Genomic DNA, 23,726 nt, shown 5'->3' with positions numbered 1-23,726 from the left:
GTTTGATAAAAGTGCTTATACTAAAATCACTTAATTTTTAAGCTAAAAACCATTATGCAGATAATTAGAGAAGACAAAGATTTGATGAGGCAGTTCCCCCGCCGTCCTCGCTTCGGGGTACGTCTTCCCTCAATTCTAAAACTAGAATTGAGATGATTTAATAGATATCACCTGTTGAATTTAACCATTTATACAAGGATTGCAAAGCAAATATACAACAGAACTCTCAAGACGTTGAATGTTGCTTCCACTCCTTGTTCCTTGATTCAAGATGAATCAAGTCCTTCGATTGTTGTTGATAGACCTCCGATTCCAGCCCCTTTGTTGAATAACCCTCAGTTCTTCAAACCCTCGGCCCGACTGATCTCAACTACAACAAATCGAACCCGAATTCTTCCTTTCAATATCACTGAATCCGCTACTAGACTGATGAAGACTTCCTCTTCTCAATCACCTTCGCTCAGCTTAAAATTGATGAAGCAATTCGTCCAAAAAAACCCCCAAAATCAAACCTATCTTGGAGGACAAAACCCTAAAGGTTTTATTCAAGAAAAAACCTGTCACAAGCTTCAACCCGAACCGGATTCCCCAATCACGGCTTCGAACCTTATCACCTTTAACCAATCACAAAGCACCTCAAAAATGGTTGTGTGTAGTTGATGTGTTGTGAGATGTTGAAGATGAAGATGAAGAATCTTGGACACCTATTTCACTTTTTCTTGTTCTTTTGAACACTTGAATCAAAATGTCAAAAATGTTAGTTGATCAAAGTAACTTAAACTTCTATTTATAGTAACCAACCAACCAACCCACTTAACAGCTTTTCAAACAGAGTGGGAAACATTAGAAAACTGAATTTGCGCACAAACGGTCGACCATAGCAGGACTATGCGTCGACGCATGGCCTGCAGTTTTGGTCAGATTGAAAAATACATCAGTATGCGTCTACCATAGGTCGGCGTGCGCTAACCTGTGGTTCATGCACTGACCCCTGCGGTCGACGAAAGCATCTTGTGCGCTGACCCGTGGGAAAAACACTGCGTTCATGCACTGACCCGTGGGGAATGTACTATGTTATGCGCCGACCCTACGGTCGACTCATACCCTGCAGATCTGCAAAAAATCAGATTTTTGTGGTTTTCATGCATTTTGTCATGACCACACTTTGTCCACATATGTTGTATAAAATATAACAGTATAGATGAGCAAGGAAAAGGATATGATAGGCGATACGTTGCAATTGTTTTGTAGAGGTGGAATCGACACTGCCGATTCATCCATGGTGGTTATTTGTCATCATCGAAACCTATGATTGTATGTTGTATGATAGTTTGCCCTTACACTTTGCTCTCTTGGCGACCCAACTGCACCAAGAGTGTGACATTGCCTTAGGCCAACTGATATTAGCTTCTCTCTATGAGTCTCTATTTGAGGTTGTCTGCCAAATTAGGCTCTTCGACTCCGAGAACTCCAGAAAGAAAAACGTGTTGGTCTATGGACCTTTCTGGTTTTTGCAGTTGTGGCTCAATGCCACTTTCTCCAAAGATATAGCCCCCTACGGAATGAGGAGGGTTGCGTTTCCCCCAGAGGAACGACATCTTATCTGGAAACGGTTGATCCCCCTGACGCCTATCGATAAAAACTTCTCGGACCTTCAAGTGTTTCGACTATTATTCAACATCATGTTGACTAGTGTCCATTTTCTACCTTCTATGGCCCCTTTCAGCCGTCGAACTGAGGGTCCTGAGTGGCTCACCAGACCTTTCCCTCCGGCTGACGGGGAACATAGAGATGAAACCTTCCTCATTTGGAGGCTTTTTCTGGTCCCTCGATTCCTGTCGGCTGAGACCTCCAGCAGCAATCCTAGCTTAGTGGCTTATCAGCCTAACCTCGTGGCCAGGCAATTTGGCCTTTGTCAATTCATTCCCAAGTCTCTGTTCTCCTCTCAAGAATTACTTGCCAATATCCTCTGCGGTCAACCTTGGAGCGAGGTCGAAGAGGAACTTGAAACCATTTGGAAAAACCGACCACGTCTCCCTTCTCTTCCTTTTCGACCAGCCTACTACTGTACCAAAGAATTCCATGATTGGTGGCAGTCGTATTTTACCCTTTATGTTGGCGCTCCTGATGTCAAACTATCTGAATTAACTGAGGCTTTTGTTTGTTTGCAGACGAAGTCGACCAAGTGTAAGGCTCTTCATGTCAAACAAATTCGTGCTTTTCAGAATTATTTCCAAGTTGTGTATCGACCAGATAATCTTCGTGGGACCATCTAGGCGGCTGCGATCAAACTAAAGGCGAAAGTAACAGACAGACTTTCAAAACTCAAAATCCCTGGTCACGTGAAAGACAAGTATCTTTACGCCATTCACTTTGGAAACCTCAAGTTCCCTCCTCTGCCATCTAGCCCTCTAGCTTTGGCCTTTGGTCATTTGGTTCCGGTGTGGTTTTATTGTCCCATTTCATACGTACAAAATGCCTCTAAGAAAAAGGCCGACAGAGTGGTCCCAACGAAGTATTATCTGCCTGACTACTCAGGGCCGCTTCATATTGATCCTCAGTATGTTAGCGTGTTCGAAACCACACAACTTGGTAACACTTCTCCGGAAATTTTAACACTCCTTTCTAGCTGGATTTCGCCGCTCACTTGCGTTTCTTTTGTTTATTCGCAGCGATCCCTCTAAATCTTGTAGGTTCTGCATCTGCTAACCAACCTACTCCTTCGACACAGGAGGCGTAGGTTCGACTCTGGCTGAGTTACTGTTTCCTTTGGCTTTTTGTTTTTATTCTTAGCCATCCTCTCCCTTCTTATAGGCTGCTCCTGAGAAATCCTCTGATGATGATGGGCGCCCTATCGCTCAAGTCTTGAGGAAACCCAGTTCCTCTATATGCCCTATCTGAAGCATTCCTATTTACTCTTGTGCCTTCTTAAGAGAACTACTACATGGTCACTAATATCTCACTTATGTGCAGGGTCAACCAGGTTCGACAGAACCTAATGTCTCCTCTCACTCCAAAAAATCCAAGAAACACAAACACCCTGCCCCCGCAAGCTCTGAGGTATTTCTTGTCGGCTTGTCTGCTCTTCTGGCTAGAATATCTGCTTATAACCTCTCTTCATGTCTCTAGCACACTTCCCAGCATAAATCCAAAAGCCACCATGGCCACAAGAGGAAAAAACATGACTCTCCCTCCAAGAGTGGCAAAACCAAGAGGAAAAGGCACCATAAAATGCCTCCTTCGGAGGTTCCTGTTGAAAATGTCGACACCATTATGGTCGACACTTCCATCCTCAATCCGATCCCTGAACCAGTTGTGAGAGCTTCACCGTCGACTGGCATCTCTCCTGCTGCTGCCTTGGAGAAAGTAAATCAGGATGCAGTCTCTCCTACGTCGACACTGGTATTTACCCATTTTCATGTTTACTCCTTTGGATTTTTGTACTTTTCTTACACAATTTTTCTTTCTGCAGGCTCATGCCTCTACTGAGCCGACTCAACCTATTGTTGACTATACTCCCACGTCGTCGGTCTCTTCTCCAGCTCGCCCATTTCAGTCTGTCGACATTGCTGGTGAGTTCATTGAATTCCCTATCCAGATTAGTGATAATGACTCTGACTCAATCACTAGTCCTACAACGCATCTGGACTCCAGTTCGACTAGTTCTGACTCTAGTCTTTCTTCAGCTTCCTTGCCTTTGCAGGATCCACTGGGGCCAGTAGGTGTCGACACCAACAAACAACAACCCTCTCAGATTACTCCTCCATCGACTGTTTCTCCCTCTCCACAGGTTACTCCTCCGTCGGCTGCCTCCCCTTCGACTTTCCCGGGGCTGGCGTTCAAGCCTTCTGCTTTAGAAGCAATTGCCAGGCTCCGCAATCTGATGAAATCGCGTGATGCTTCTTCAGGCTCTGAGCAGATCCATTCTAGCAAAATGGGCCCTGAGGCGACGAAGACTAAAGCTCTCGTGGACAAAATCCGCGTTCACGCCTTGAATCTTGACCTTCCTTTCGTGCTCATGCATGAGCCTGCTGTCGGTCCAGAGATCCTGAGCGTGCTTGCCCAACTAAAGGGTCTCTAGTTCTCTGATTATGTCAAATGTGCAATGGCGGCTCTCGAACAAATTCTGGTTCCCATGCTGCACCACATCGATAGCGTCTGGGACACTGAACGCCATATTTCTTCTACTGAGGCCTCCGTGAAGGAGAAATAGGAGTTGGTGGCGCATGCCCATGCGGAGGTCACTAATATGTTGGGGGCTATGGAGGAGCGGAAGAAATAATTGACCTTCAAACAAACACGGGCCACTGAGATACGTCAACAAATTGATGCCCTTCGACGTCAAATTGCCACTCTGGACATTGAGTTGGAATCAATTACCCAGGAGGAGTCACGTTTTATCGACGAAGTACTAAAACCTGCCGAAGCCACTGTGGAGCAAACCACCAGTGATGCCTTAGCGGTCGCTGAAGAGCTTATGACCGTCGAAGGGAAGCTTGAAGAGCTCAAAGCCCACGCTGACACCTTGGAGCCTACGTCCTTGCATTACAATTTTGAGCTTAAGTCTTTCCAATCTAAGTTCGGCCAGCTTTGACCGTCTCTATTGTCTGTACAAGTTTTTGTAATATTTAAACAATGGCTTCTTGCCACTTTAATGTTATCTTTCTTACTTTTAGCACTGTATATTTATTTTTTGTGCCTTTGCAGCTGGTTTCTAACATAGTTATCTCCAACCTTATTCTTTCGACAATTATTTAGTCTGCCAAAACTTTGACCTCTTGAAGGAGAGGCCTATATTTTTTCAAGTACTTTCCATTCACTCTTAGGATTCACCTATCTGGTGCCAACTCTTCGACCTCGTAGGCGTTGTTGGAAAAGGCCTGCAAAACCTTAAACGGTCCTTCCCAATTAGGGGACCATTTACCCAAAACTCTATCATTTTTGTCTATAGGCGGGATCACTCTCCAAACCAGATCGTCGACAGCAAACACTTTACCTTTCACCTTTTTATTGTAGGCTCGGGCGACTTTCTCTTTCTGCCTTTGTAGGGAGTCCAACGCTAATATTCTTTCTTTTTCTACGTCGACCAATTCGTCTGTCATCATACTCCAGTAATCTTCAAAAGGTATTTCGTACTTCCTTTGGGTTCTGACCGCCTGGACCTGAATCTCTACTAGCAATACTGCGTCGTGCCCATACACCAATCGAAATAGGGTAGTTCCAGTTGCTTCTTTTGGTGACGTTTGACACGCCCACAAAGCTTGATCCAACGTCTTATGCCAATTTATTGGCTTCTTTCCTATGTGTTTCTTTATTAGGCTGATGATCACCTTATTAGCAGCTTCGACTTGGCCATTCGCCTGTGCGTGTAGTGGTGTATTCGTCACTTTATGATTTATTGACTAAATCAAAAGCAAAGCATACAAAGAAATCGAGTCGCCACCGCACTTTTATTTATCCTAAGGAATGGCTAAAAAGCGAACAAAAGCCTAAGAAGTTTTACACATAGAAAACCAATGAAAAGATTAGAGAATCTGGGTAAGGGGCTAATTACGCAATGGGAAGGTGTTAGGCACCCAAAACGTCCTAGGTACTCCTAGGGAGCCCTTTTCACACTTGTTGTACGAAATGTTATTTGTTTATGAAAATATTATTGTGCAAACATGATTGGGAAGATGAGAAAAGAATATACAAGTTATTATTTTTGTGTTTGAACGGATGAACCCGTTGCCTACGTACCTTCCCATGGAAGGTAAGGATCAAAACGTCGTAGTTCGGCTAAAAGATTTCCAAAATATGAGTGAATTGATTTTAAGACAAGAGCCCTAAGGTTTGTCATTATCAACGGGATAAAACTCAACCTGAATCAACAATCCACCATGCGAGGATAGCTTCAACATACTAGTGAGGGGTTAACCCTATAATAAGTATGGAATACTTACAATCAACTCACTAAGGATGTGGTGAGATTTACATCAACCACTATGATAATTGAAACCTATGGCTAATGTATAAAAACATATCAAGAATGGACTAAGCCACGAAACAATTGAATGAGTGAAGTTAATTGATTATGAGTATTCACAAAATATGGTCAAAGTATGATTAGGATTCAATTCAAAAAGAAGTATAATCAAAAGTGAAGTTTGAAAATCAAGGGCTTAAGACCCGGGTTTCTATTTTGAAAAGAAATGAAAATGTTTGCACAATAGTTTTCAGGTTTGAGTTAACATGCAAATGGAGGTTTAAAGAAACAAAAGGATGGGTTAAGGGATGTAAAACTTCTTAGATGTTCACCTATTGAGATCATATGTAGATGATCTAAGTGATTCCTTAGGAATAGGCAATGAGCAAATAACAGATAAACAAAGCAAATGGATACCGGATGCCAATCAATGGACTTATTCCAATCTCACAAAACAAGCGGGATACCAGATACCAATCAATGGATTTACACTAGTCTCACAAAACAAAGATAACAAATGCAACATGGATACCAGATGCCAATCTATGGACTTATACTAGTCTCACAAAGCAGAGAAACAAGAATATCAGATGCCAATCAACTGGACTTATACTAATCTCACAAAGCAAAAACAAACATGGATATCAGATGCCAAACAACTGGACTTATACCAATCTCCAAGAATGATCATAGGAAACAACTGCCAATAAATGGACTTACAATTGACTCCTCAACATACAACAAGCAAAACAAATGCAATAAGAAAGAGGAAACAAGTTGCCAATAAATGGTCTTACACTCGACTCCTACCAAATCATAGGAAACAATTGCCAATAAATGGACTTATGATTGACTCCTCAATGGTCATAGGAAACAACTGCCAATAAATGGACTTATGATTGACTCCTCAATGGACAAGACAAAGATGTCACAAAACAATGAACAATGATCATGCAATGATATACAATTAATGATGATAAATGCACAAAGGCACACATAAGCAAATATGCACAGATGAATCAAGTAAGTAAACAAGTCAGTTAGCACACACTATATACAATCAATTAGGCTCAAGCAAGTTTAGAATTTACAGTCAACTGGAATGGGGTAATTTGAGCTCTTAACCCTAACATTGAGAGTTAGGGTGAAGCAGATGAAATGGAGATGAGGGGTGTGCCTCATAGCTCTTATCCCTGGTCAGGGAGAGCTTCAGATAATAGAAAGTGTGGGAGTTCAGAAAGTTGGAACTCTTCTCCACAAGTGATTGACTCTATGGATCTTGGGTTAATATTCACAATGCATCAACATATTGTGTGAGCAAAGGAATGACACACTGAATAGCAGGAGATGGATTACACATCTCTTTTATCTGCCAATTGCCTCATAAGAGGACTTTTTCTGCTTAGCACAAACTTAAACATACAAGAACATGGCCTCTTAAGGAGGGCTTCAGACAGGTGCCTACCAATAACAGTAGGTCTTCCAGACTACATGAAGATTAGAGGTTATACCTAAGTGGTTAAGAAACCAAGCAAAGCTAAGTTCAATATGAACTTAAAGCAACTTATGTACCTGTGGAAACATCAAGCAAATCAGTACAAAGTTCAGACAAACAGACAAACAATTAATATCAACAGTCAAACCCAATGTGCAAGGCATAAACCAAAAGTCAAACTCAAATGAGTTATCAACCCTACAAAACACACAATGTTAGTAATCAAAAGTAAACATCAAATGCTCAAGTGATGAAGCATCAACAACTATGGAACTTGGTTTGTTCAACCTGAAATCAAAGCTCAAAGATAAGCAACCAACCACTAGGTCAAAGCCTAGGGTCAAAGGTGGAGAAAAAATTTAAAACAGAAGCTGAAAATTAACATGAATCAACTTCAAACATATCTTGAAACAATCCAAAAGGTCTCACATCAATATCATTAACCAAAAGCATTTCATGATCAATTGAAGTTCAAGGCAATTTTAAAACTCAAATGTGACCAACCAGAATAAAAAATCTCAATTAAATCAGAAATGATTCAAATAATTCCAAGAAAATTCATGCTCATTCACAACATTCATAATATGCATCATACAAAAAATCAAAGCAATTAGAGATCATTTGGCATGGGAAACATATCACACAAGTTGAACAAGCAAAGGTGTGACACAAATTGTCACACCAACTTAACATGATCATAAAACAGAAATGATAAATGGTAAAAATACCAAATCAACACGAAAATGTCAATCAATGAGTCTAGTTTCATCATGCAAATTTTCAGATTCATTGGATCAAAGACCAGCATTTCACAAATGATATAGCAAGGCAAGGTACAAAATGGATACATGCTCACATACCCTAGCACAAAATGAAATCCAGCCAAGCACAATTTTGAAATTAATAATCAAAGAATAATAGACAAAAAATGCAACACAATGCAAAAAGCCTGGCAATTTTTGGATGATTATTCAATTTAATATGATTTTTGTAAGATGATGAAAAATTAAAAATCAACATGTGAAGCATGGATATGAAATAGGAGGGAAATGGAAAATATAGCATGGCATTTGAAATATTTGTTGTAGGCCGGAATCGAACTAAGTGGCATTTCAAATATGCGCGCCTTGGCCTTGAAACGATGTGTTTCACTTATCCTAGTGGCACGGTCAAAGTACATGTGGCATAGTCAGACGAACATGGACCAATAGAAACGCTAGCATGGCAACGACCTGGACCAATCACACGCTAACCCTAAACAAACACCTACAGCAACGGATTTATGTTCCAGAAAGATCAAAAAACGTGGCCTAATCATGAACATCATCATCTTCATCGTGAATGCATGAACAGTGATATGCAACAAGAACAATTTTTCCAGAATTCATAATCAAGCATACTAACACGTAGATCCTTCATTCTAGGTCACGAATCCATGCATGGTTTAGCCTAATTCCAACTATCATGAGCAAATCGAATTCAACAACATTCATGCACAAAACTTTAAACAACCCTAACTCATTCAATATTGCACGAAATTCCATGGTTCAAAGCTCAGAATACTCAGCATCAAAAGATCAACAACAATAGCTTAAGAATTTTAAGAATTAGAGAGATCGATTTGTAACCTCTTTGAAGTGCAGAACTAGAATTCGATGGATCCAAGGCCTTGTGATGCTTCAATGTTCTTCCAGGATGCTTGTACAAGTGATTGGAGAAGAGATTGAAGCTCAACTGCACACGATCTCACCAAAATCTTGATTCACCATTGTTGCTTCAAGCTTGGTGTAGGCTTCAATCTTGCACTGTTTGCTTTGATTCCACGTACAATCCTGCTCAAGAACACCTTAGAAACAAGAATTAAGCAAGAGGAATGGATTGAATGTGAAGAAATTGCAAGAAATTTTGAGAGAAAATTTTTGGTGTTTTGATCTAGATCTGAAATTGTGATTGTTGTTCATGAAAAACAGTTAGGGTTTTTGTTTTATACCTCCTACTAATCACTCTTCTAATCATGTTTAGCCAATTGGTAAGTGGAATTAGCAAAATGAGGTGTTTGTGCAAAATTGGGATTTTCACCTTATGCATGGTGAACAGTGCACGAATTTGCTTTCAAATTCACCTCAAATTTCATTTTGGAGCCAATGGTAGTGGAAAAAAGATCAAGCCATGCACCAATTTTAAACTTCATGATTTCCCTCCAAAAATCCAATGAATTATCAAATGTTCATGTGATGATAATTGGTGTAATATGCTGCATGATTTGGAAACTAGAGGTCAAAATAAGAATGTAGCAAAAAGAGCCACCCAATTTGGAGTTTTGGTTGAGAAGTTATGCTCATTTGAATCTCCATGCATACTTGGCCATGTTTTGATCATATCTCCTTAACCACACATGAGAAATTGATGATCTTGGACTTTTCGGAAATGGGAGAGAAAGATATACAACTTTCATGTTCAACAAAATTTTATTTGAAGCTTTCTTGATGATGTATTTTGATGTTGAAGTTAGGTTAAAACCTTTCCATTTTTGGCAAGTTTGAATTATAGGTCACTTTCTATTTTTGGAAAGTTTTGACCTGACTTTAAATTCATCAATGTTGATGTTTGAAATGTCAAATGAGACTTGTTTGATCATGAATGAAGTATTTCTAATCACTTCCCACCTCCAAATCCACAGTTGACTTGGCAGTTGACTTTTCTAGGTCTTCAGATGACCTGGCAATGTTCTGATGAAATTCAAGCCTCTACCACTTGGGATTTTGCTTCAACATGACATCATAGCTCATATGAACTCTTGATAATGATTGTGGGGTCCAAATTCTCAAGAATGGCCACCATCTATTGCTCAATGACTGCCTTTGATTGCTTTGACCTGTGATTGCTTCATCTGCAAGACAAAGGTTAGATGACATATTTTTGTACTTTTGGTTAGTAAACAAATGAAAAGCAATGATATACAAATGCAAACATGCTTGGTGATCAAGAATCACTCTCAAAAAGATAGCCCACCCACAGGGAAGGAGTCAAGGTGCACAATGATCCTTGAGGCAATGTGATGATATGATATGATGCCATGAGGGATCTTAGGGACAAAATTGGGGTCTTACAGATGCCCCTATTTAAGGTCATTCTAGCCGGAGAAGGGAAGTTTAGAAATCTTCATCTCGACGCGGTAGAATGGGCTTAAATAACAGTAATGAGACAAATTTTGGTCCCTAAGAGACCTCACGATGCAGATGTATGCATGTAAAATAAACACAACTCTGTGGGGAATACCGGTCCACAAAGAAGAAAAGACGATCCATCGGAGTAATACACTCACCAGGAACAGAGACTCTAACAGGACTCTCATGGGGATAAGAAAAGAAAAAGAATGCGTGAGCAGGACACGACTCTGAATTAGGGGAAAAAGAATTAAACACTGCGTGAGCAGGACACGCGACTGGAGACTTGACTGGGGAGTAAAGGACTCAAACTGGGAAAAGAAGAATTCCAAAGGAAAACACATCCATTGGAAAGACTCAAGCTGACTCAAACTATCCACAAAGGATACTTCGGATAAAAATCCGGACTCGGACTGGGGAAAAGATTCACAAAGAATCTCCCTGCGGGGGAAAATTGCATATATTGGGGAAAACACCAATACAGCAAAAGGGTAAAATCACAACGGAAAATCCACCGGGGAAAGTCTAACAAAGAGACTCTCCTAGGGAAGCAACAAAGAATGAGGTGTTCCCGGTATAAGGGTAACAAACTCGAGAAGAATGAATATCTAAGACCGGTATAAGGGTGAGAGATATCAATCAACCAAACATCTGAGAAAGACCTGAAAAAGATATATCAACTCAGGAAAATCTGACTCCACAGGGGACCAAGGTCATAATAGGGAGCAGAAAGGAAGGAAACACCAGGGATACCGGTTACTGGGTATATAATAGGTGACTGACCAAAGCGTGAATTGGTATATATGCCAAAACACTCATCATCCGAAAGGAGGGCTTGAAAAAGCAAATCGACTTACAGGATGGACATTCGACTCCGCAACGGGAAAACGAATCTTACTCAGCTGGGAACAACCCAAAGAGCGCATGAGATATAATATCCATTACCGTCAGAACGTGGATAGTATACTCGCATGAGATATATTATCTATTACCGTCAGAATGTAGACAATATACTCGCATGGAAGGAAACACCAGGGATACTGGTTACTGGGTATATAATAGGTGACCTACCGAAAACGTGAATTGGTATATATGCCAAAACACTCATCATCCGAAAGGATGGATATTCGATTCTACAAAGAATAAGAATCTTACTCTACTGGGGAAAATCAACAAAGGACTCCAACCAAAGAGCGCATGAGATATATTATTCATTACCGTCATAACGTGAATAATATACTCGGAAGGAAGAGACACCAGAGATACCGGTTACTGGGTATATAATAGGTGACCAACCAAAAAGAGAGACAATCGTTACCAACAACAACAGGGTAAACGAAAGACAACTCACAGGGGATAAATTGCAAGCATCCGGCAATCATCCAAGAAACAAACAAATATTCGATTCCGCAAAAGGAATAGTGAATCTTACTCGACTGGGGAAACACAACAGGCTTCGACCGAAGAGTGCATGAGATATATTATCCATTACCGTCATAACGTGGATAACACACTCGCATGGAAGATTATCCACAACCGGTTACTGGGTTAATAAAGGATAAATCAACCGAAAAGAAAGGCATCGGGATACCAAAACTAGGTATATAAAGATGACCGATCAAAGGGAGCAACAACATTACCAACAAAAGGGTAAATGAAAGATGACCCGCTGGGGATGAATTGCATAAACTGCAATTATCCACAAGGACTTACTGGGGATAAAATTGCTAGCAAACGGCAATCATCCAGAAGCAAGGGAGGAATATCAACATCGAATACTGGATGAAGATAACCACAAAGAGTAACCATCATCGGTTAGGATGAACAACAAGGTTAACTCTGCAAAGGGGAGAAAAAGGATTTACAACTATCGAACACAAGGTAGAAGACCAAAACTCTGGCTGGGGATAAAATTGCTAGCAAACGGCAATTATCCACAAGAAAGCACAGACTCCGTTGGGGATAAAACCACAACAACAAGAGGATTTACAACTACCGAAAACTGGGTAGAAGACCACAAAAACACCATCAACCAGAATGAACCACAAAGGTTACCTCTGCTAGGGGATAAAAGATAGGGTTTACAGCTATCGAATACGGGGTAGAAAACCAAAACGTCGGCGTGGGAATGAAAGAATCACAATTCCTCACGGGAAACCAAAACAGGGTTTATAACAAACCACAAACTCTGCTGGAGAGCGAGGAAATAGGACTTACGACTACCGAGTACTGGGTAGAAAACCAATCGACTCTTGCTGAGGAGTAAAAGGTATATAACCACAAATTCCGCCAAGAGGAAAAAAAGCATAGGACTTACAATTACCGGTATAAGGGTAGAAGCCCAAAAGATTCCGCTGGGGATAAAAGAATTATTGCCGGTTAGTGGGCAATTCATTCATTTATTCCACAGGGAAGCACAAGAAATAGTTAAAAAGGCCAATTCGGGAACAAACCAAAAAGGCAAACTGAATCAAGACTCGTCCTAATGAGGATATAACTCAAATAGGAAAATCCATCCCAATATATGGGTTGGGAGGAAACGGAAGAAACCGTCATCCACGAGGATATATCTTAGTGGGGAACTGCAGAAGGAAAGACAAACACTTTCTGCTTATGGGGCTGACTCTATATTGAGAGACTAAACACCCGACATCTGCTTGGGAAGATCTATAAAGGAGATCCATTTCACCAATCAGTAGGAAACAACAACAAAAGATATATGGCAAAAAATGCGACATGAATATCTGAATGTTGAAAGTATGCATGAATATACGTAATTTATGTTTGATGAATGCTGACAAAACAGACATTTCTAACACAAACAAGCCCAGGAATCAAATGCCCGGTACTACACTTCCAGAGGGAAAACCAACTGGAGAGCCAATCTGCTGGAGATCTTCAAGCTGAAAAGCAAAGATCTGCGGGGAGGATCAGAAGTCAGAGAGATCGAAGAAATCACAAAATCTCTGAGTGATGGATCAACAATCAACCCAACTGGAGAAACAGAAGTCACAACAGGCAACAACTACCACAAAGACAAATCTGTTGGGGAAATACGGGAGAAATCTCGAGTTCTGCAGGGGATCCTCAGTATCAACTGGGAAACAAAAGTTCACTGCACAGGCAAGAACTGCCACGAAAGCAACTCCAAAATAACTCCGCTGGGGAACAACCCAGAAAGGGAGAACAGATCACCCAAGTAGAATCTAACTGCACAAGCAACTCTACTGGGAATATCATCAGCCACTCTACTGGGAATAAACCCACTGAGGAGAAAAAGAAGATCACACAAGTAGATTCTGCTACACAAGCCACTCTACTGGGGATCAAAAAGCATCAGAAAATCAACCAAATCTATGGATGATAGAACACCAACCGACCCTACTAGGGAAACAGAGATTTCAACAGGTAGAAACTGCCACAACAGCAACTCTGTCGAGGATATCAACTCTGGCGGGGACTCTGGAGGGGAACATCACAGATGCAATCCACCATACCACAAATCCACTGGTGGCTCCACTAGGGAGGAAGAGGAGAACTGGGGATCAACCACCAAATGTTTTCCAAGAGGAAACCAACAACCGCTGAGGAGGAAAATAAACACTGCTCTGCAGAAGGAATAAGAGGTGAAAACCTCAACAAGCACTCTGATGGGGAGAGATAGCAACAACTCCGCTGGCAACTGCATTTGGGAGAGTGACGGGGTACCGGGGTCTCAAACCACCAACTACCGAATCTTCCAAAGGAAAGAACCCATGCTGGGGAGAGAATACTGCTGGAGAAGAAAACAAAGTTTTCAACAAGCACTCTGCTTTGGGAACAAAATCTCAACAGAAGCTCTGCTTGGGGAACAACCCCAACAACAATCTGGAAAAAGAGGATACAGCCATGCCAGGAATATGAACAAATGTCTTACCTGTCGGAAATCATGCCACCCTTGGGAGAGCACTGAGAAATTCTTGAGTATCCTTTCATCATTGTGAATGTTCACTTTGTTTAAAACAACAGTTTGAAAAAAATTATTTGTTTAAAACAATGACATTTTATCAATTAAAACATGCAAAACATTTGTTGATTTGAAACAAATAAGAGTGCAAATAATTGGATAAAAGCTCAAATTCATTTGATGGAATGGTAGCCTGCAAATGGCAAGACTCCATAGATCTGTACAAATTTGAAATCAGTGATATATATTGGAAGAGGGCTACATTGAACATAATGATCCTTTCTCTACCAATTTGAATCTCGATGTATTCGAAGCTTTAGTTGACGACGAATCAAGAAATCTTGACGAGCAGACAGCCGCGGAACAGAAAGTCTTGTCAGGATGCAGTTACTTGCCAGATCCCTAATTTTGCCTAGATTGCCCCAGGGTGAGGTACTCAATCTAGCGGGATGCAAATATTCTTTTTTTCATGTCTCTAACTTTTGCCTGGATCGCCCTTTCGGGTTCTCCACCGAGACGGTCATTTTTGCTTAAGCCGCCCTTTCGGGTTTTCAACTTAGCGAGCCATTTTGTTTTTCTTCCATACTTCTTTTTTTTTTTAGGCAAAATATTTCTTGACTGCATCTGAATTCACAGGACGAGTGAAATCCTCCCCATCCATTGTTGTAAGCATCAAAGCACCGCCTAAAAAGGCTCTCTTAACAACATATGGACCCTCATAGTTTGGAGTCCACTTGCCCCTGGAATCGGGCGCGAAAGACAAGACTTTCTTGAGCACGAGGTCACCTTCTCGAAACACACGAGGCTTGACCTTCTTATCGAATGCTTTCTTCATTCTCTGCTAATATAACTGACCATGACACATGGCAGTCAATCGCTTCTCTTCTATCAAATTTAACTGGTCATAACGACTCTGAATCCATTCAGCATCAGCCAACTTGGCTTCCATCAAGACTCTCATTGATGGAATCTCCACCTCTACTGGGAGAACAACCTCAATGTCGTAAACAAGAGAGAAAGGGGTTGCCCCTGTTGAAGTGCGGACAGATGTACGATATCCATGCAAAGCAAATGGCAGCATCTCATGCCAATCCTTGTACGTGACTGTCATCTTCTGGATAATCTTCTTGATATTCTTGTTAGCAGCTTCAACAGCCCCATTCATCTTTGGTCTGTAAGGAGAGGAATTATGGTGTGCAATCTTGAATTCAGCACACAACTCATCCATCATTTTGTTATTCAGATTAGATCCATTATCAGTAATGATCTTATCTGGCACACCATAACGGCAAATCAGCTGATTCTTGATAAACTTAACGACCACCTGCCTGGTCACATTCGTATACGAAGCGGCTTCAACCCATTTGGTGAAGTAATCAATTGCTACGAGAATAAACCTGTGCCCATTGGACGCTTTCGGTTCAATCATGCCGATCACGTTGATTCCCCACATAGAGAAAGGCCATGGTGATGAAATCACATTCAGAAGTGTCGGAGGAATATGAATCTTGTCCGCATAAATCTGACATTTGTGGCATTTCTTCACATATTTGCAGCAGTCAGACTCCATTGTCAGCCAATAGTAGCCTGCTCTCAACATTTTTCTAGCCATGGCATGTCCATTGGAATGAGTACCAAATGAACCCTCATGGACCTCAGTCATCAACAGGTTTGCTTCGTGTCTATCCACGCATCTGAGCAAAACCATGTCAAAATTTCTCTTGTACAGCACTTCACCACTGAGGTAGAAATTGCCTGACAACCTTCTCAGAGTTTTCCTATCTTTCACAGATGCCCCAGGCGGGTATACCTGGTTCTGGAGGAAATTCTTGATATCAAAATACCAAGGCTTGTCATCATTGACTTCTTCAACTGCAAATACGTGGGCTGGTCTATCCAAGCGCATCACGGCAATATTGGGAACTTCATTCCAATACTTGACCACAATCATTGAAGCAAGCGTAGCAAGCGCATCTGCCATCCGATTATCTTCTCGAGGAATATGATGAAAGTCAACTTCTGTAAAGAACGTTGAAATCCTCCTCGCATAATCTCTATACGGAATGAGACCAGGCTGATTCGTCTCCCACTCACCCTTGATCTGATTGACAACCAGGGCCGAATCACCATACACATCAAGATGCTTGATCCTCAGATCAATGCACTCTTCCAATCCCATAATACAGGCCTCATACTCAGCCATATTATTCGTGCAATTGAAAGTTAACCTTGTTGTAAACGGAATATGTGTACCCTGAGGAGTAATGATCACTGCCCCAATTCCATTTCCATACTGATTCACAGCGCCATCAAACACCATCGTCCATCCGGAACCAGGTTCCGCACCTTCATCAAGTATAGGCACATCACAATCTTTCATCTTCAAATACATAATCTCCTCATCTGGGAAGTCGTACTGAATAGACTGATGATCTTCAATCGGCTGGTGCGCTAAGTGATCAGCCAAGATACTACCTTTAATAGCTTTCTGAGCTCGATACTTGATATCATACTCAGACAACAACATCTGCCAACGGGCAATCCTCCCAGTTAAAGCAGGCTTCTCGAAGATATACTTGATTGGATCCATTCTGGATATCAACCAAGTTGTATGATTTATCATGTACTGGCGCAAACGCTTAGCAGCCTAAGCCAAAGCACAACACGTCTTCTCAAGCATAGAGTACCGAGACTCACAATTAGTAAACTTCTTACTGAGGTAGTAGATACCAAATTCTTTCTTCCCTGATTCATCTTGCTGACCGAGTACACAACCCATCGAGTCTTCAAGAACAGTTAGATACATGATCAGAGGTCTTCCTTCTACAGGCGGAGACAAGATTGGAGGTTCAGACAGATAATCTTTGATACTGTCGAAAGCTTTCTGGCAATCCTCGGTCCAACCATGAGACTGATCTTTCCGGAGGAGCTTGAATATCGGCGCACATGTGGCAGTCATGTGGGATATAAATCTGGAAATATAGTTCAAGCGGCCAAGAAAACCTCGGACTTGCTTCTCAGTTTTGGGTGCAGGCATTTCTTGTATTGCTTTGACCTTTGCAGGATCAACCTCAATACCTCTCTCGCTGACAACGAAACCCAACAACTTGCCGGAACGGACTCCAAATGTACATTTGTTTGGATTCAGACGAAGCTTGTACTTCCTCAAACGCTGAAATAGCTTCAACAAATGCTCAACATGTTCAACCTCTGTTCGGGACTTAGCAATCATATCGTCAACATAGACCTCTATCTCCTTGTGCATCATATCATGAAACAAGGTAGTCATAGCTCGTTGATACGTGGCTCCGGCGTTCTTCAGACCGAAGGGCATCACTCAATAACAGAATGTTCCCCAAGGTGTGATGAATGTTGTCTTCTCCATATCTTCGGGTGCCATCTTGATTTGATTATATCCGGAAAATCCGTCCATAAACGAAAAGACTTTGAATTTGGCTGTATTGTCTACCAACATATCAATGTGTGGCAGAGGGAAATCATCTTTCGGACTAGCCTTATTCAAATCTTTGTAATCAACACACATACGGACTTTTCCGTCCTTCTTAGGTACAAGCACAATATTGGCCACCCATTGAGGATATGTAGAAGTCACCAGAAACCCCGCATCAATTTGCTTCTGAACTTCCTCTTTGATCTTCACTGCCATATCTGGATGAGTTCTTCTGAGCTTCTGCTTCACAGGCACACACTCAGGCTTCAAAGGCAGGAAATGTTGCACAATATTTGTATCTAAACCCGGTATGTCTTCATACGACCAAGCAAAGATATTTGAATATTATCGTAGCAGACTGATCAACCCCTTCTTGATAGACTCTTCAAGAAGTGCCCCAATCTTCACCATACGAATACAATCTTCAGACCCCAAGTTGACTGTTTCCAGATCTTCGAGATGCGGCTGAATGATCTTCTCTTCGTGCTCAAGTAGACGGGTAATCTCATCAGGAATTCCTTCAACATCATCTTCCTCTGCCTCGAATACAGTGAATTCAAAATTGGGAGATGGCGTTGGATCATTATGTTCAATGGGTTTTAGAATCAACCTGCATAATGATTTTGGATAATAAAAAGCTTTAGAATTTAAACAAACAAATCATTATGCAGATGAAAAGATTGCTTTTATTCTTGTTTTTAGGGTTTTTTGTGATCACTGATTTCATGCAAAAGCAAAAAGTGAAAACAAATGGAAAAACAAATGTTTAACAATGCAATAATTGAATGAAATATCATTGTATATATGCTGCCAACAATGTCATCACTTCTCCTTTTGACATGGGAGAAGGGTTTTGAACAAAGTGAACAAATTACGCTGACTTATGAATGACCGTAGGAACATCCACAGCGACCCAATTGTGGCAGATCCCGCCAGGGATAACAAAGTTGCTCAAGTCCTCTATATCCTCTTCCAGAATAGCAGCAGCTTCTTCGGCTTGATCAGCATGGATGAAACCTCCACTCTTGAACAGCCCTTGCTCGTTGAATGCCCCAGAAGAATAGCCAATGCCAGCCCGGGACTTGTTGTCTTCAAGCTCAATCATCTTCCCTAAACCAGCAACTGCACCACATTCAATGGCCAGTTTCGCATCACGGTAGGAAGCAAATGAAGGAGACTTCTTCTCAATTGGCTCAGCAATAGACAAAGCTTGGAAAGGCGTTCCAACTTCATCCTCAGCATCAATATATGAGAAAGAAGACAGGTGGCTAACAAGGAGAGCCTTTTCTCCCCCTACCACGACCAGTTTCTTATTCTTCACGAATTTCAGCTTCTGGTGTTGGGTGGATGTCACGGCGCCAGCCTCGTGAATCCATGGTCTACCAAGGAGACAGCTATAAGATGGGTGGATGTCCATAACCTGGAAGGTAACTTGGAAATCACTTGGTCCAATCTTGATTGGGAGATCAACTTCCCCAATCACAGTCTTACGCGACCCATCAAAAGCTTTCACAACAACACCACTTTGCCTCATGGGAGGCCCCTGATATGACAATCTCAAAAGAGTGGTCTTTGGAAATACATTTAAAGATGACCCAGTATCCACCAACACGTTGGACATGGCGTCAGTCTTGCAATTCATGGAAATATGTAGAGCCATGTTGTGGTCTCTTCCCTCCTCAGAGAGATCAACGTCACAAAAACTCAAAGTGTTGCAAGCAGTAATGTTAGCAACAATACTGTCAAACTGTTCAATTGTGACATCATGATCAACATATGCCAAGTCCAATACTTTCTGCAGAGCCTCCCTATGGGGTTCTGAATTCAGAAGCAAAGATAGCACGGAGATCTTGGACGGCGTTTGTAGAAGTTGGTCTACAACATTGTACTCACTCTTCTTGATGAGCCTCAGCATCTCATCACATTCTTCATTCACAGTGCCACTTGGGCCAACAGAAGAAGCAGGAGTCTTTTGTACAGAGGAGGGTTTGGCAACAGGTGCCGGATTCTGAACATTCACAGCAGTCCCAACCGGACGCTCAGCAGAATCAGAAGCAACGTGAGGTTTCGGGGGTGCAGAAAACACATGACCACTACGGGTCAACCCGCTCACGTCAGCAATATTAACCACAGAGGTAGAAGGCAATGGCACTTCTTTCCCATCTTCTACAGCAACGGGATTGTATCTGAAGGGAATTGCTCTATCTGAAGCATAAGGCACAGGGCCTGCAGGCTTGATCACCAAAGAAGGAGAAACCTTCGGCTTGCTACCATCATAACGGATGACAACAGGCTCGAGAATCTTGAACACTGGAGAAACCACATTCACCTCAGGTTCATCTTCATCAACATTTCTGTTCTGAAGAATCTCTATAGTACCCTCATCCAACAGCTCTTGAAGTTCTCTTCGTACCTGGCGGCAACCTAACCTATTGATGGAGCAGATGCGGCATTTGTCATGGTCATGCTCCATATGACTGTAATCACACAGCAGACGATGCAACTCGACCAATGACTGTCGAATATGGCTGACATATTTGACTTTATATTTTCCAGGGCAACCCTGGACCATGTTAACCGACTTCCCATGCTCGGGCAATGGGTTCTTCGTAACATTGGGGCCTGAGTCTTCGAAGCTCAGAATGCCGCATCGCATAAGGTCTTGAACCTTGGTTTTCAACGGATAGCAATTCTCAATATTATGTCCCGAAGCACCGGAATGATAAACACAATGTTGATCGGGCTTGTACCACCACTGCGGGTTAGCTGGTACAGCCGGAGGCTCTCTCGGGGTAATCAGTTTCCGCTCTAATAAAGAGGGATATAGCTCAGCGTATGACATAGGAATAGGATCAAAAGTGATCTTTTTCCTATCATAATTCAGATTAGCCTGATTACTGGTGCTGCCACGAGGCTGGTAAGCCTGTTGCTGTGGACGATGTTGCTGTTGATACTGAGGTTGTTGCTGATACTAATGATTATTGGGCTGCTGATATTGCTGAGAATTATCTCGGAAAACAGGTGCTATATGAGCCACCTGATGCTGATGACGCACCGGCTTCCTCTTGGCAGAGGGTCTTCTAGATTTAACATGGGATTGCACAGCATGCGCCTCCCCATCTTTCTTCTTAAACGCCCCATATCGTTTAGAAGAGCCTTCATCTTTAGACAAACGTCCTTCGCAGACACCTTCCTCCCATGCTCATAGTAAAATGAACTAAGAGTCTTCAAAAAGATCTTAGTCATCTCTTTCTCTTCCAGCGGAGGAGTAATCTGAGTTGCTAACTCTCGCCACCTCTGGGCGTACTCCTTAAATGTCTCTTTATCCTTCTGAGACATGGCTCTGAGTTGATCACGGTCAGGAGCCATATCCACATTATACTTGTACTACTTGACGTAGGCTTCGTCAAGATCGTTGAAGGATCGGATGTTTGCACTATCAAGGCTCATATACCACCGAAGAGTTGCACCAGACAAACTATCCTGAAAATAATGAATCAGAAGTTGATCATTATCAGTCTGCGTAGACATTTTCCTGGCATACATGACCAGGTGAGCGAGAGGGCAGGCGTTCCCCTTATACTTCTCAAAGTCAGGGACTTTGAATTTGACCTGGATCTTCACACCGGGAACCAGGCATAATTCGGCAGCAGACTTGCCAAACAGATCTTTCCCTCGGAGGGTCTTCAATTCCTTTCGGAGCTCAAGGAATTGGTCATTCATAGCTTCCATCTTCTCATTAACATCTGGGCCCTCAGACGGCTCAGAATGATAGATGGTGTCGTCTACCCTGGGAATGGTATGCACGACAGGAGGAGGCATAGCAAGGACCGGGCTAGATGCCGGCATGGAAGCAAAGGTAGGAGTTGGAAGATCAGGCATGAAACCTGGAGGCATACCCCATGGAAACCCTGGCTGGCATGGCATGCGGCGTGAAATGGGCACTGGCAGCTGGCACAGTTGAAGACACCACTTCAGATATAACGGTCCTTTGGGGAGGAGTTGCAGGAGGTGGAGAAGGTTGATTCTGAGCAGCCAAAAATTGCTCCATCAGAGCACTCAATCGGGCAACTTCTTCCTTCAGCTCTCTGTTCTCTTGTTCTAACTGATCCATCACTCTAGCAGAATTGGCTCTGGTATAGTACCGGTGAGTCAGCTTGTCTTCAAAATAAATGAAGAGCACAGAGTTAGGCCACAGACAAGAAGACCAGAACAACCTGCTTATGCAAAATGATGCGTGCAATGCTTGTGCATATGCTTTGTTTTTATTTCAAGGAACTTTTAGGGTATTATTTGCAAATTTTGAATATTTAAAGCATTTAATAGCATATGGAAAATATCTCATCGAATATATTCGGAACAAAGAAGTACAGCATTGTTGATTATTACAAAGGAAAAGGAAAATAGACATCCTATGGATCCCTAGAAGCTCGAGATGCTGGAAGACGAGATACACAAAGCTTCTTGATCTCTCTCTCATATGCTGCTTCCATATCCGCTTTCTCCTTAGCAAGTCGATCATACTTCCTCTTCCAGAATTTGGAAGACTGAGGAAGCAGAGAAGTCCAAGTATCATTCGGATCATCGATCACCTGATGCTCAAGAAACTCTATCAGAGCGTCCTTCTCCTTAAGCTGTTGAAGCAACTCTTCTCTTTCACGGATCCAAGCACGTGAAAGGTCTTCTTCTCTCAACTCCTCTACGCCTTGGTTAGGGAGGGTTGAAGGCCCAGCCATAACCAACGGTGTAGGTCTTGGATAATCATATGGCATAAGGTACTCAGAAGCTCTCTGTCTGACCCAAGAAGTATATGGCTCCAAAGCAATGTAGTTCTTCGGACCCAACTCGTTTCTACCCTTCTTATGAATCTTGCGCCAAGCGCGGACCATCCTGGCTTTCAAACCTTGGGGATCTTTACCCTCCTGAAAGAACACACCTTCTAACAGAATGTTATGAGGTTTATCCTTTAAGGGGAACCCAAGTTGACGACGTGCTAAGATAGGATTGTAGCTGATCCCACCGCATGTACCAAGAAGAGGCATATTAGGGAATTCACCACAATAATCAATAATCTGAACAGTATCATACACGCGATCATACCAAGAGATATCATCATTAGTGAGAGACATAAGTCTCGTAGATCACCGTAGACATCCCTTGTTCTCCTTGAAAGCGACCGTCTGCGGCAAGTGCGAAATAAACCACTTGTACAACAGAGGCAAACAGCACACAATAACTCCTCCACCCTTTGCATTCCTCAGATGCAAAGAGAAATAGGCATCACCCAACAGAGTAAGAACGGGATTAAGAACAGAGAAGATCCTAATGGCGTTCACATCCACAAATTTGTCAATGTTGGGGAACAATACCAAACCATAGATGAGCAGCACAAATAAAGCCTCAAAGGCATCCTCACTCATGGCCTTCCCATAAACGGTAGCTTGAGCAATGAGGAACTCAGAAGGAAGACCTTGAATTCCACCTTTGGTTGTCATATGTGCTTCAATCAGGGATTCATCTATGTGCAACAAGTCTGCGATCTCTCGAGCAGTCGGAATACTCTCTAAGCCACTGAATGGCACCTGATCCAAGATAGGAATACCCACAAGATGAGCATACTCCTCCAAGGTAGGCAATAGTTGGAAGTCCGGAAAAGAGAAGCAGTGATACAGAGGATCATAGAACTGAGCCAAAGTATTCAT

The 23,726-nt window shown here is 42.1% G+C and overlaps 1 protein-coding gene across 1 annotated transcript; it reads left to right on the top strand.

Moving 5' to 3' along the window:
• The first annotated feature begins 3,231 nt into the window (after window positions 1–3,231).
• LOC127080693 (uncharacterized) lies at window positions 3,232–4,081 on the top strand. The gene is made up of 3 exons (XM_051021001.1): window positions 3,232–3,366; window positions 3,473–3,572; window positions 3,687–4,081. Exons 1-3 carry the CDS (start codon window positions 3,232–3,234, stop codon window positions 4,079–4,081), a joined length of 630 nt encoding a protein of 209 aa, XP_050876958.1.
• The last annotated feature ends 19,645 nt before the right edge of the window (window positions 4,082–23,726 follow it).

The sequence above is a fragment of the Lathyrus oleraceus genome, chromosome 5 (assembly GCF_024323335.1).
Source record: "Lathyrus oleraceus cultivar Zhongwan6 chromosome 5, CAAS_Psat_ZW6_1.0, whole genome shotgun sequence".
Lineage (NCBI taxonomy): Eukaryota > Viridiplantae > Streptophyta > Magnoliopsida > Fabales > Fabaceae > Lathyrus > Lathyrus oleraceus.
The sequence above is the reverse complement of the archived record's forward strand: the minus strand, read 5'-3'. Positions and strand labels throughout refer to the sequence as shown.

Excerpts from the sequence above, each read along its gene's own strand:
- LOC127080693 (XM_051021001.1), top strand. The coding sequence starts at position 3,232 with ATGCCTCCTTCGGAGGTTCCTGTTGAAAATGTCGACACCATTATGGTC. Across the intron at positions 3,367-3,472 it reads CTGCTGCTGCCTTGGAGAAA|GCTCATGCCTCTACTGAGCC; the intron begins GTAAATCAGGAT and ends TTCTTTCTGCAG. Across the intron at positions 3,573-3,686 it reads TCAGTCTGTCGACATTGCTG|CTTCCTTGCCTTTGCAGGAT; the intron begins GTGAGTTCATTG and ends GTCTTTCTTCAG.